Genomic DNA, 13790 nt, shown 5'->3' with positions numbered 1-13790 from the left:
CATTGTTGTAATTTTCCAATTGTTAATGAGTTACAGTGGACGTTTTTTTGTTGCATATGAAAGGATTGTGGAAAGGGGGACATTTGTGTCATTTTCTGAATATTTTGAATGGAATACAAAAGCAAACAGCCCATAGATAGTGAAAGTCATGGTGGAGCCGGGGAAAATATAGCCAAGAAGAAAGGTATCAAACTTTAAAACAAAATTTGAATTAAGTTTTGTGTAAGGTTAGATTAAACTCGTTTTTGAGTGTTTCTGCATCTTAATCCAAGTTCATTTAAATTTGTTTATGTTATGAAACAAGCGTGTTGCAGTGCAAAAAGAGCCCCCCCCCTCTCTGTCCGTCTCTCTCCCAGTTCCCCAATTCAGAGCAAATACTTGAGATACGAGACAGATGTTGAGATACGAGCATACAAGAAAGTTAGGTGGCCGAGACGTGAGAGGCTGCTTATGATAACCCTCTTTCTCGCTACACCTCCCTCGTGTAAAGATATCTACTGGGTGGAGCGTTATATTCTTTCCTTGTTAATTTTCTTTAGTCAGTGGAGAATTAAGAATAATGGGTCCAAAGAAAGCAACTGCAATGAATGGTGCAAAGAAAAGGCGTACGATGACAATCAATATTAAACACGAAATAATCTAAAAACATAAGAGTGTACGTGGTGTACGTGTGACGGAGCTGGCTTGACCTAACGAGAGGAGCACCCGGAAAGGTTGGCTATTGGTCATGCCTTATCCTATTGTGAGGATATTTGTTTATGTCATTTTCATATTTTTTTGAAGGGGAGACAAAGGCAAAGTACCCCAGATAGGTTCCCTTTAAAAACTCTAGCTAAAAGTAGTGTATGCAGCATTCTCCAATACAATGGGAGCACTGAGTATTGATGACCTAGCAGTTAACAGAGACTGCTGATTGTAGAGTACTGTCAGAAGCTGTGAAAACATCTTAACCAGAGTCCCCTACACAGTTCAGCCAGCCAGAAACTATTGACAAAGTATTTTTCCTCAGCCACTGTTTTGAGCCTATCCAGGCTCTCTTTGGTAAAGTCTGCATATTTGATGAGTCAATGATGGCGAAGCAGTTAGTATTTCACCTGACCTTAGAAGCTCAGCACTGTACTGACAGTAAACAAACTATACTTGTCTGCTGCCAGTAGCACATATCTTCATTGGCATTCAAATCCTGGTTGGGCACAGGCTTTTCCATTTAGTGCAAAAAAACAACAACTTTAATGAGTCAAAATGGTTTCACAACCAATGAGGTATAATGGACGTGGTACGTCAAGAGAAGTCCTGAGAGCAGAAAAAGTGGCTGTATGCCACATTTATCAACTTTTTAACAAATTGAGTACAGTAGCAGTTATCTGGCCTTTAGTTTGAACAGAATGGGAAATGTACTACTCATCCTACATTTGCATTTGAAAATAGGGCTGAAACTAGGATGTACCATTTAATCTGACTTCTGAATTCACAAAGAATTCAAAATCAGGCTAACTAAGGTTGAGAGGGTCAATCAAAGACTGTAGCCAAGGGTTTGGAAGAACAAAATGAACATGGAAACAAAAAAAGATCACTGTATTCCATGCCTCATCGTTATCAAAATTGTCTTTAATTTCAAAAGCATGGTCACATCCTGCACTGCATCTGACACGTGAAGCTTTCCTGCCAGCTCTGCCACTGTCATGTTCGTCTCGGGTGCGTGGCGAGGACGGAACCCAAGATGCGAGACAGGAAAAAAATCGACGAAAATGCTGGTGCAGAACTTAGGCTTTTACTGACACAAAATGGTGGTACAAAAGTCACAAATAAATGGGGATGAATGCATGGTAACGAAAAGGCAAAACATGACTTAAGTGGACGGGGAAATGTACGAGACACAAGGTACACAAAGTAATACTCCCACAAAAGACGTCACTAAACACTCCCCTCAAATACACGGACAACTGCTAAGTATATACACACGTAGCTGATTTACGAGAAGAAGGGAACCCAGGAGGGACATAAGAGGTGAGACGCACATGTCACCCAGACAGCACACACAAGGAAAACACGTGCACACACACACACCTTTACCCAAAAACCTCAACAAAACCGGACAGCCACTGCACTGTCCTACATAGCATTATTTGTGAAAAATATTGTAAAAGAGCCTATAAAGACATCCTTTTGTCTGAATAGCAGTTTACAAGCGGTTACAATATTCCCCCATCAAACCTCCCTTGTATTTTGTTTAAAAAACACTCAAGGTCAATGTGGATAATCAGCTTTTGTCTGTGTGTTTAAGCATTAGCACCACAGAGTAACAGTTCCACTGCTTTTCTCCTGGTGTTTTTCCAGTTGGTCTAATCTTTGGTCTAATGTGCTGCTGTAATCCAAAAGCTGTGTTCAAACTGCCTTCTGTGATTGGGGAATACACAGTGTAAACCCTGGGCTATGTGCACGCGTAAGACAATAAACATGTTTTATGACATATAAAAGCCTGAGGGTGAAAAAGGAGACAGGTAAAAAGACTTTCTATTATTATATATGTAAATTAATGTCATTTGTGAGATGATCATCAGGCAAACAACACTTTGGAGACAGTTTATGGTCTTGCATTACGCTGAAATCTTCCACAATATTTTACAAATGACATATTATAAATACTGAGCATTTTTCACTTTTTCTATTTTAATTTGAAATTAGTCATGTTTTGTTTTTAATGGGCCCTTTTTCATATTAAGTGACTTAAGTTCAATCAATCATATTGAAGATATGTAATCATTTAAGAAAGGAGGGCATGTCATGGTTTTCAAGCGCATAACAGCATATTGTTTAAGTTGCAGGAAACAAACTAATATGCTTCTAACCCAGTTCTTTTGCCCTCCTTTAGCTGTTGTATTTCTTGTCTAAATTCACACAGTTGGATATGGCACATTTTATTTTATATGACTTTTTTGATTATTAGCATACTCCAACAATCGTTTGATTTTTTTCCCTTCGTTTCCCCTATCTTCCCCCTTTCTTTTCTTTTCATTAATGAAAGACCATGTATATGTTTTGGGGATTTGGGATGAAGGCTAAAAATATGGGTATACAAGTAATATAGTAAAAATGAAACTAAAAGCAAATTTCCTCTGGTAAAAATGTTAATATTTGATTTGAAAAAGACAAACAGACATAAACAAGCAGATGAGACACGGGAATAAATTTAACTGCATCAAAAATACCTGCATTAATACAATATGTATCATTTTCGTGGTTTGTTAAATCCAAATAGCAATCATGCATTGAAGGCAATGCAATAGGCAGAATTTGACTATGCTATGAGCTGTATCCAGCAACTAATGAATTCTTGTGCATAATTATACATTTAATAGAAGATAATATGTCCTTATTGAAAACCTTCTACTAAGTAGATACTGTCTGATTTCCAATGTATGGGTTTGACAAAATAACAGATAAAAATGGCTATATGATTTTCAAACAACAGAACTCTCGTTGTCCTGCAGCCATAAACATAATGATCTCCTAACCAATACATGAAACTGCTTGTTTTATCACATTGCAGGAGTTTGGCGGTTAAAAGGTTAAATTTAATGCTTGCTGTGAGCTAAGGATTTTTCCACTGTAATATATGGAGTGTGCACACATGACCAATATTACACTTATTAGCTAATATTTGACAGTGTGTAAATTCGGTAAAAGCAATCAGAGGATCTAAGTGCATTTATGAGGGGGTGTTTTTTTGAGAGAGGAGCTTCGTATATGCAGCCCCCAAGGCTGACCTTAAGGCAAAATCTTACAGAATGTATGTAAATACAAGCTATGAATAAATGAAGGACAGACGAGACACAAGCCCCAGGCCTGTACACAGAGAGAGCAAAACCATAATATGTTTATAGTGCAGAGTTGTTAAAATGATGTGAAGTTAGACGATGTTAAATTTAACATGTTTGCTTGACTGTGGTTTGTATTAAATAGACAGAAAAGCATATCTTTTTAAAGCATCGCATTAAGTGAAGATGGTCTAACTTTCCTTGAACATATTTAGTGGGGTGAAATGATTTGCACTGTATGGAAATGCATGTAATGCCTCACAAAATCATTACAATGTTAACAATAGTGCGCACATGGTGCTACAATTTGTTCTTGGATTACATGGTACAGTAGTGCCTCTAGTTAGGAAATTAATATGTCCCAGAATTTGTTTCATAACTTAAATCTTTCATAAGTAGAGGCATGGTTTATATTGAATTAGCATAATACGTTACATGAACTTTAATACTGTGTCACAAACCCTTTAAAAATATATATTTTACCAATTTTTTATGAAAAATGCATGCAAATGTATAAATTTATGCAATAAAAAGCACACAGACATTTATTAAGCCATTAAGTTAAATAAAAAATGCAAAGACATTTTCCAGTAGGGTGAATCGCGAGTGGAATCTTAGTAAACATACCTTAACCTCGACAAAGAAGTTGCCAATTTTGTCAGGTTTTTACAAAGTTAATTTGAAGCTCAAAGAACAACATATATAATGTCAGCCATAGCGATAATAGCATCACATCTAGCTTTTCTTCATTCTCACTGTCTCTTTTTCATAACTCACAGGGTGCTTTCAAGAACAGCGTGCAAAAACAACCTCAACAGAACCACATTCATTACGATACGTTCAAACGCATCTAAATACACAATAAAGGATCGATAAAATTGGAGTGCAACTTCAGGTTATGACATTATCTCAGCCTGGTGGACTTTGAATAGTGAAAAGTGTCATCTGCTGTTAGTACTGTCACATGAGTTTGACAGTAATTTTCTGTTGCTCAGTCGAAAGACATAGAATTTAAATCGCAAGCAAATCAATAAGTGATCTCTACTCAAATACAATTTGATTCGTACGAACCCAATCACAAAAACGTATTAGTTGGATGGGAAACAAAGGGCATTATTTTTTTGAATGATTGTTTTCATTTGCACACCACACTTTTTCCACTTTTTTTTTTACTTTTGACATGATTCTACCTCATTAGAGGCTCTCTTTAAGAGTTACCAGGTTGAATAGGATTAGAAATGAGACAATAAGAGGGACAATGAAGGTTAGAAGTTTGAGATGTTGAGGGTGGAAATCCCAGGAAACAGGATTATAGAGGTCAGCCGAGGAGAAGATACACGGAGGGAGGACATGAAAGGGGCTGGTATGGGGATGATGGTGCAAAGGACAGAGTGAAATGAGAAAGGTTGATTTGATGTGGGGTCTAGTCACGGGATAGGCCAAAATTGTAATCTTATTTCATCATTTATTAAGGGGGAAAAATACGTTATATATTGGATTGGATAACTTTATTCATCACATATTCGGAGTTTGTTGTCACAGTAGCGAGGATGGTGATTCATAAATAGGAAAGGTATACCAAGGTAGATAGTGTCAAATAGCTTTTACTAATTAATAAATAAAATTACATTTCAAAACTTCACTTATCCATATTTGGGATATATTTAAAGAGACTGTATATTCTTGAACATCAAATATTTAACTGTGTATGAATTCATGGGGTGTCATATTAGCATTTCAGAGGGTGGCAATTAATTTTGATAATTTGAATGAAAGAAAATCCTGCAGGAAACTTAGAAAGATTGAGAAATAAGTTTAAAACTGAAACACTTAAAATGATGGCTGATGTGATATTCAATCCACAGAAATAATTAGTCACCTTTTGTCGGATTGCACTGTAAACCAATGTATTTCTTACTGTTTAAAAACACTTTTTGTGAGACAACTACAGTGCAGAAAAAAAATTAAAGTATAGATATATATCCATACAGAAGGATAAAAACTACGGTGAAAAAGCAAGATTCTGCTCTTGCAAATGCTGAATGGTGCAAGGTTAAGGTTAAGGTTAATGCATAGCACAGTCTTGGCAACACTTGGCCTATGTCATTATAAGTAGTTATTGCGACACCAAGTTAGACTAATGACGACAATGCAAAGTAAGCTAGAATAGTCTGCTAAACCAATGACATTCTTGAGAAATGATGCAACACAGGAGCAGACAACACATTTGGGGTGCAATCGTTTTGTTCTGTGCAAACGTCATTGTCTTTTGCTTCTTTGCTGTATTTTGCAACAAAATCCTTTCTTCACAGCTACAGTAAGTTTAAAACTACTGAAAGGGAAAAGGAGGGAAAAAATCCACCTCTCCAATTGTTGGGTTATATAAAGACCTGCTATACTTTCCAGCCCTTTATGTCCCCTGCCCTATGCTCTGAATTGTCTGGATTGCCTGAGTAGATTCTGTCAAATTAATTAGCCTTTTGCCTATAATGGGTAAGTGGAGTAAGGCAGACACTGGAGTGTTGCTGGGACTAGGGAAAATTGCCACACGGAGACCTTAGTAATAGTTTTGCTTCCTCTTTTATTTCAATGTACAGTGTAATTCAATGCAACTTCCCCTTTCTGCACCTACCTATCTTCATGCCTAACTACCCTCACAAATTAATGACCTTGCCAGAACATTACTCAGGTAATGAAAGATGTGCAACAATGTAAATCCCCAATAGGCTAACATAAAGAGATAGTACGGCGAATATAAAGGCATAGTTAAAGTTAATGATACAAACACTTGAGCACTAGGCTATATTTAATGTGGAAGAGTGAATTGAAACTCACGAACAGTTGAATTCAAATGAAGGTCACACAAAAATAGCAGAAATAAAGAAAAATAGTGCGTGATACATGACATGATTAATGACAAGTTTCTTGTAATTAACTTTGATTGATTACATTGTCATGCACACAAATCAATAACAAAGTCTCAAAAGAAGTAAATACGGTATTAATAGTCATACTCAAATCCGTACCAACTACTCTGTCCCTGTCCTATTGGTAATTTGACGTTTTCCCTCCTTATATGGTATCCCCTTGGTAAATCTCGTAAAAGTCGTAATGAGTATCTGATGCTACCTAATGAGCCTCCTTCTTTGGCTCATCAAACTTTATTGGACAGTATTCTTAACTGATGCTAGTTCTCTGAGTTAAGGCAGGGGGTCCTCAATCTCATCTGTTTAGCATCCAGACTCAGATGGATCAGAAAAAAGGCTGACCTTTTTGCTTAGCATTTATCTGATATAGTGCAGTGAAAAAGAACTGTGTGAACTATATTACGAAGTGACCTGGTGAACAAGTGGTTGGTGCATCTGCCCCACAGTTCTGAGATTGAGGGTTTGATCACAGGTCCAGAACAAAATCCAAACCATTTTGGGCCTTTCTTGAAGCGGAAGTTTTAGCTTCCCTGTTATAAAAGCACAGAAGAGAACAGGACTTGGTAATCCTCACTGTTCATTATTTTAAAGGTTAATGATGAATATGGAAACAAATGAGTGCACACAACGAACAATCCACAAGAGCCTAATTAATTCCTAGTTGTTACACACTTTCGGAAGCGCAATTTTATACTGTTAATATTCTGTTTTATTTTGGTGGGTTCCTGTCTTTCTGTGTTCACTATGCCAATCTTTCCTCTCCTAATCACCTGAGTGTCCACACCTCTATATCATTAACCCTGTTTTTTATACTGACAGTCGTTGACTTCCGAGTTATGTCTATTTGAATTTACAACCGCAAAACTCATGGAGCATGAGTCTAAACAGTGCACCACTGCGCGTGTAGTGTTGGGCAGTTTTTTTTGCTGCTGGTAGCGCCATAATCTTAAAAGACCAATCAAGACGTGATGCAGTTTTACTTTCTAACATCTTTTCTAACTCCTCAAAACGGCAATAAAAGTAGTATATTATGTACAATACACCAGAAGTAGCCGTCTTTCAACCGTATCACCACAAATGTCTCGGGCATAAGTTAACCATTTGTTTGCTGCGATTAGACAGAGAAAATCAAGAAGGCTCTCACGAGAACATACAAATTCAGTCACAGTCTCGCGATAATGTGGGATCCACAGAAATGTATAAAACTTTATTATACAGAACAGTATCCACAACATGGATTGACATACAACCAGATCGCTTTATGACCCGAAAGTGGTCATAAATCAACAAATGCCTGTATACCCCTCTCTTTCAGTGTCCTTTGCCAGTGCATCACTTTGTTGTTAGGTTCTAAGTCACAAGATCATCTTTATTTTATGGTTTTTGTGTCTTTCCCGAGCTGTTCATGTCTTTGCAACCAGGATATTTTTGTTGCGTGAGCATCGACAAGGTCGATAAACATTTTTCTTCGATCTGCCTCTTGAATTTGTCTTGTGCATTTAAGTCCAACTATGTGTTCAACCCTCTGTGACAGCAATAACTAAATAGTTTTCGATTATCTCACCCAAACTGATAATTCACACATTTATCTCACTGTTGAGTGTATCACAATGATTGTTATGGAAAATTTAGTCAGTAACACCAATGCCGCAATATGTTACAATATTTAATTTTATATGCGAATGGTTGAGACAGAAAGAAACAAAATGCACCTTAGACATACACAGCTGGTCTTCTGTTAAAGAGCCACATGAGACAAAAAAACCCCAAAAACATTACATGTCGAATGTACGCTATTGTTACAGTTTACTGCCACATTGGGAGGTAACAAGCTGTTTATTGTATTCAGTTTTACACCGCTCTTATAGTCTGCCAACAGTACATGATGTACTGTTGTGTAAAATAGAAAGTGCTAAGCTCATCTGAACTAAACTTAATACTCCTATTTGGTGTAAATGTGGCCTAACATTGCTGATAGTGAAGATAACATTAAAGCAATTTTAGATCAATGTGCGCCACACCTTGATTCAGACTGACACTTTTTTTAAGAACCAGTAATACGAGCATGAGTTTTGACACTTGGTCCAGGAAAAAAAACAAGATGAAAAGATTATTTCCCTCTGAGAATCTTCACCTTGAGCTGTCGGGCTTTATGAGTGACTGAGATAGCATTCAGTTCAGACCAGCTGTTAAAGCTTTTTTTATGAACATGAAAGGGCAATGTGGGTTGTAGTAATAGGGATTTGGGTGATATGTGAATCAGTTACCATATTTCATAAGAATGTGGGGTCTAAACCAAGGTTTCTTTGCCTTTTTAGCCTCGGGGACCAACTTTTGTTGTAGAAAGTTGGCAGAGCCTATTGAATGAAATATTGTCAAACTCCTTATAGCCCAAATAATTGAGTTCATTCTTTCATCTTCTGTGTGAATTGTCCTTACAAGGGTTGAAGGGATGCTGAAGCCTATTATCCGAGCTAACTATAGACAGGAGTCAGGATACACCCTGAACTGGTTGCCAGCCAATCATAGGGCATATATAGGTAAACAACCATTCATACTCACAATCATTCTTATGGAGAATGTACTAATCAGTTAACCGAACGTAGCTAGCTACAAAAAAAAGTTTTGGCCTGAATCAAGACGTCAGAAAATTCAAAATTGTTTCTACTTCTTTATGTAAAATTTGGCACAGGGAATCTCCAATCTATGGTCATTATGGTCATGTATCAGTATAAAGGTGAAGGTTCCCTTTGACTTATTTTGTGCCAATTTGAATATTTGTGCACTGCATTAGTGTAGGCTAAATGGTCGGAAAACACAATGTTTTGACTGTTTAAAACAAGACAATTTTACGATGGAAAAATTGTGACCTTAGGTAAGATCACCTTGGGAGGATGCACGTGGTATGATCTGATTACAGGTTGGACGCCAGGTGAGTGGAGTGATCAAAGGGACAGGCAATTACCATCAGCCACTTTCAACAGTCAGTGGACCCCCCCAAATTGTTGCCAGATCAACTTGTCTGATTCCTCCGTTAGTTTACCTCGCAGTGCTAGTTAATTTCTTGTTCTGATATACAGCTCATGATTTTTTGCTCTCACCCTAGGAACTATTTATCATACTTCGTATCAGATCTCAAAACACCCTGTGCCCTGCCAAGATGCACTGGCCTCAATCAACTGCCCTGATTCACTACACCCTACTCGGTTCTCATTGGCTGTCTCACAACAAAAACTCTCCGTTTCAAGATTCTCTAATGTACTTTTGACACCGTTCATCGCTGCGTGCTTGAACTCATACATGGAGCAAGCTGTGGCCGAGTTCCTTTGATGGACTCGCAAACAAACCTCAACCTGAATCGCAGCCTGCAGTGGGCGAAATTGTGTTGCAGGGGCAGGCAATGGGGCTGGTGGTCAGTGAATAGGACATTGACAAGTTGGTCGAGTTGCACCAAAACAAACTCTCAACGGAGCTGAAGTTTAAAACAACGCTCGGCAATGCATGAGGAATTCAACGAGAAGGGGGCTGAGGAGAAACCAGCCACCTTTCCAACAACACAAATCAGAAAAAAATGGGAGATTTTATGAACTTCCCGACTTCGGAGAAAAAAATCCTGAAAAAGCGTTCACAAATCGAGTGATCACTCAGATCTGTCTTATGCATTTTAGAAACATTATTATAAGTCATCAAAAGCAATTCTCTAGATCGATTTTCCTCAAAACGTCTGTCAACAACCACTGCGAAGGGGAACTTAAACCCAAACAGCTCAGAAGCAGTGGCGATGAATAAAATGGGTGAAAAATTACATGCCAAATAAATCATAAATCGTTAATAAAAAAGATGAAAGTTCAATGTAATGCTGTTTTGATTTTTTATTTTATGTCTCTGAGGGCAATGTAGATAAACAGCTATGAGTATTGATTTTAGTACCAAGTTGTCTATGTTTACAGTTTTTTTGCCATCAAGAAAGACTTAAGAGGAGTATACAAACGATTTTTTAACATCCAAGTTGACGAAAAACAAGTCTATTCCTACCAAATAATTCAAGACTGAGCTGTCAGAAACAACATTGTGGGATAAACTATTCCAGGGAGCCGGCAAATACAAAGAAGAAAGTATAGCAGTAAAAGAAAAATATTGAAGAGGCGACGCTAAGAATGAAAACTACAGTGACTCCATTGTGGTTGAAAGCTGCCCTGCTCTCCTTTTGTATTGTGATGAATAACTTGGGCGATATGTTTTGTAAATGAAAATGTTGAATAGGCTTTACAGTTTACATATATGATCGGGAGGTTGACGAGGAAATAACTCTTAACACACTCCACACCCCAATAACATTGATAGCCTTTTCAGGACAACCACATATGGAATATTTTGGGACGATGGTACAGAAAAAAAACACACTTTGCTATATGTGAGAAACTCTCCTAAATTATTGGATTAAGGGTTAAATGCAAAATAAACAAAAATAAAACCATAAAACAGCAGGGTGTTATAGGAAAGGTAGCCATGAAAAAAATAATAAGAGTGTGATAGATGACTAAAGTACAGGCTGACATCTCTTTCTTTCTTCCTCAATTGACCAACAACAACAAAAAAGACACATTAAGGGTTTGGACGTGTCTTTTGGCTTAAAGAAAAATACGACCAGAAAATGTAATAATGTAGAAAAGAAGAGGAGAAGACAATTACTCTAAGTCAAATAGTATATATGCTAGATCTTAATCAAGAGATGTCATTAGCGGCACACCATAATTCCCATTCGTTTAGCTCCAGAATGTTTTACTCCCCAGTGTTGAAAATGTGAGTCCAGAATAGTGAATGTAAGCAAGTATATTTCCACCTATACATGCCCAGGTTACACAATGGAAATGCTGTCAGCGAGTGTTTTGATGAAACCTGTCAGCTAATTTATAAAAGGAAATTTATGGGGAAATTATTTTTTCTGGTGCAACTTTTCAGTCCCTGTAGACTGGTAATTGCATTTCTCCGAATCACAAAGTAGTGGATTAGAAGGAAACTAGTCAATGAAGGGCCGTGTGTATTTGTTAGAGACTCAGAGAGTAACCTATTAATATAGTTTGTAATTCTGTTTTTCCTGCATTTACAGGTTTAATGCCTTTGTGAAATGGAGGTTAATTGTAAAGTTGAAAGTTCATTCAACAGAACACCGTTATCAATATATATTTTTACCAACCAGCAAGTGAACACACTGTCCTCACAGTCTCTCTAATTGCTGCATTTTGTCTTTATGAAGCAATTCCCTAAAGTGGGACTTTGTGTGCATGGTTGTGATGCCTGTGTGAATTGTTGTTTACAATTGTGTAAGGGAGCAAAGTGGATCTGACAAGATGCTTGTTAAAGATTGTTATGCACTAAATATAATAAAGAAGTTGTGATACTAATTCCAATATTTCTAATAGAGCAAAACAGAAAAAACTGCTGCTTTTTAAGCAATAAAACACCAATTTACAGCTCAAATACAATACAGAAGCTGGATAAAACTACTAATACACAGTCAAACCTTACCTTACCTATAACAGCACCACATCAACTCACGAATTTTAACAGAAGCCGATAATTTTATACCACTGCCAAATTCAAACAAACTGAATGAAAATGAATCAAATTAGACACAATCTAACCATCGTTGGCTCTTTACAACACATGGACAATTTGAGCAAAATAAAATCAATTGTTATGTTGTATGTAGCTCAATGAACTAATGGATTGCAAGGATCTCAACTCTTTAAACACCTTATTCTCCTTAGTTTTACTTAAAACCATGATGCATACAAAAACTGTCAGCTGTAGCATACCTGGGGTGTTGAGAAGTCTGGACATGCGGCAACGATATGTGATCTGTTGTTCACAGTGTTCTGCACTGGTGGTAATGGCTGCTACCTGCAAAAACGTGAACATGAAAGTGTGAGTGTTCATGATATCAGGCAGATCTAGTATTTCAAATTAAAGCCATCTGTTAGTGGTGGTGCGATGAAAGGAACTGTCCTGCTTTTAATTAGGTTTGCTTGAATATTGAAACTACAGGAGTAATAAGGAAGAGCATAATTAAACTGATGTGTGATTTGTCCCAATCCAAGCCTTTCAGGTGGAAAAGAACAGGACTATGAATTCACTCTGACAATTTAGTCGCAAATTATGCATTTTTTTTCTTGTCAAAACTTCTGTTTCTGACTACATTAGAGTCAGGATGCTAGAATGCATTTACATTTTCATTTAAGAGGTACATAATGCTTAATAATGAAACTCCTTGTTTTTCTCATTAAAAGTAAAAATGAAAATCATTTTTTTAAATTTCATTTTGCACACCCTGCTCAGCACATCATAAAGACATTGCCTTTTGGGCTGTGTTCACAATCTTGAACACAAGTGTTCCATTATGACAAGTACACAACACCGTCTCGTGTACTCTAATTCAATTTGTGAGAAGATGATTTCTTTTCCCATTTGAATACTAACTTGTTGTAAAGAGAAGACCTTTGGTGCCATTAGAGAAAAACAATTTAAGTCAAAATAATGATTGGTGGACATATTGGATGCATGAATGGCTAGAAATCTCGGTTTCCTGCTATTACATCAGACTTTATGAAAAACTCTGGGAATTTTATAAATAAATAGAGGTCCACCCTTTGCTATGTACTAGTACAAAAGTATAGTTGTCAAAGTTTGGATATCCATTGTTTACTAGGACAATAAGCTAGTGTGGATTGACGGTTTTAGATTCCTAATGTTATTACAGAAGACTGGTTTATGGTTATCAGAGTGCGATTGGACATATTTAAATTGCCGCCTTGTCCAGAGTGTACTACAACAGAGCCACTAGGTTTATAGCCTACTGATAGCTGTTAACCTTGAGTTAATCAAATATCCTACGATGGGGATTTGCAGGCATAGAGGAGGTGGGTTTTATTTTTTTCTTTTTTGTAAATAATCTGTCTCATTTTATTTATTTAAATATAAACTTTTGAATGTTTGTCAATCTTTCAAAGAACATGAGCAGGACTTGTTGTGTAGGTCCCTCTAT

At 37.0% G+C, this 13790-nt stretch overlaps 1 protein-coding gene across 2 annotated transcripts in view; it reads right to left on the bottom strand.

Moving 5' to 3' along the window:
• The window catches only part of cntnap2a (contactin associated protein 2a), a 231862-nt gene that overhangs the window by 81325 nt on the left and 136747 nt on the right, over positions 1-13790 (bottom strand). For both annotated transcript variants that reach the window (XM_077736044.1, XM_077736045.1), the window contains exon 15: positions 12565-12649. In XM_077736044.1, the coding sequence (XP_077592170.1) occupies positions 12565-12649 (85 nt within the window). The remainder of the gene's footprint in view (positions 1-12564; positions 12650-13790) is intronic.

The sequence above is a fragment of the Stigmatopora nigra genome, chromosome 16 (genome assembly GCF_051989575.1).
Source record: "Stigmatopora nigra isolate UIUO_SnigA chromosome 16, RoL_Snig_1.1, whole genome shotgun sequence".
Taxonomy (NCBI): Eukaryota; Metazoa; Chordata; class Actinopteri; order Syngnathiformes; family Syngnathidae; genus Stigmatopora; species Stigmatopora nigra.
Note: the sequence above shows the minus strand (reverse complement) of the source record. Positions and strands in the feature narration are given on the sequence as shown.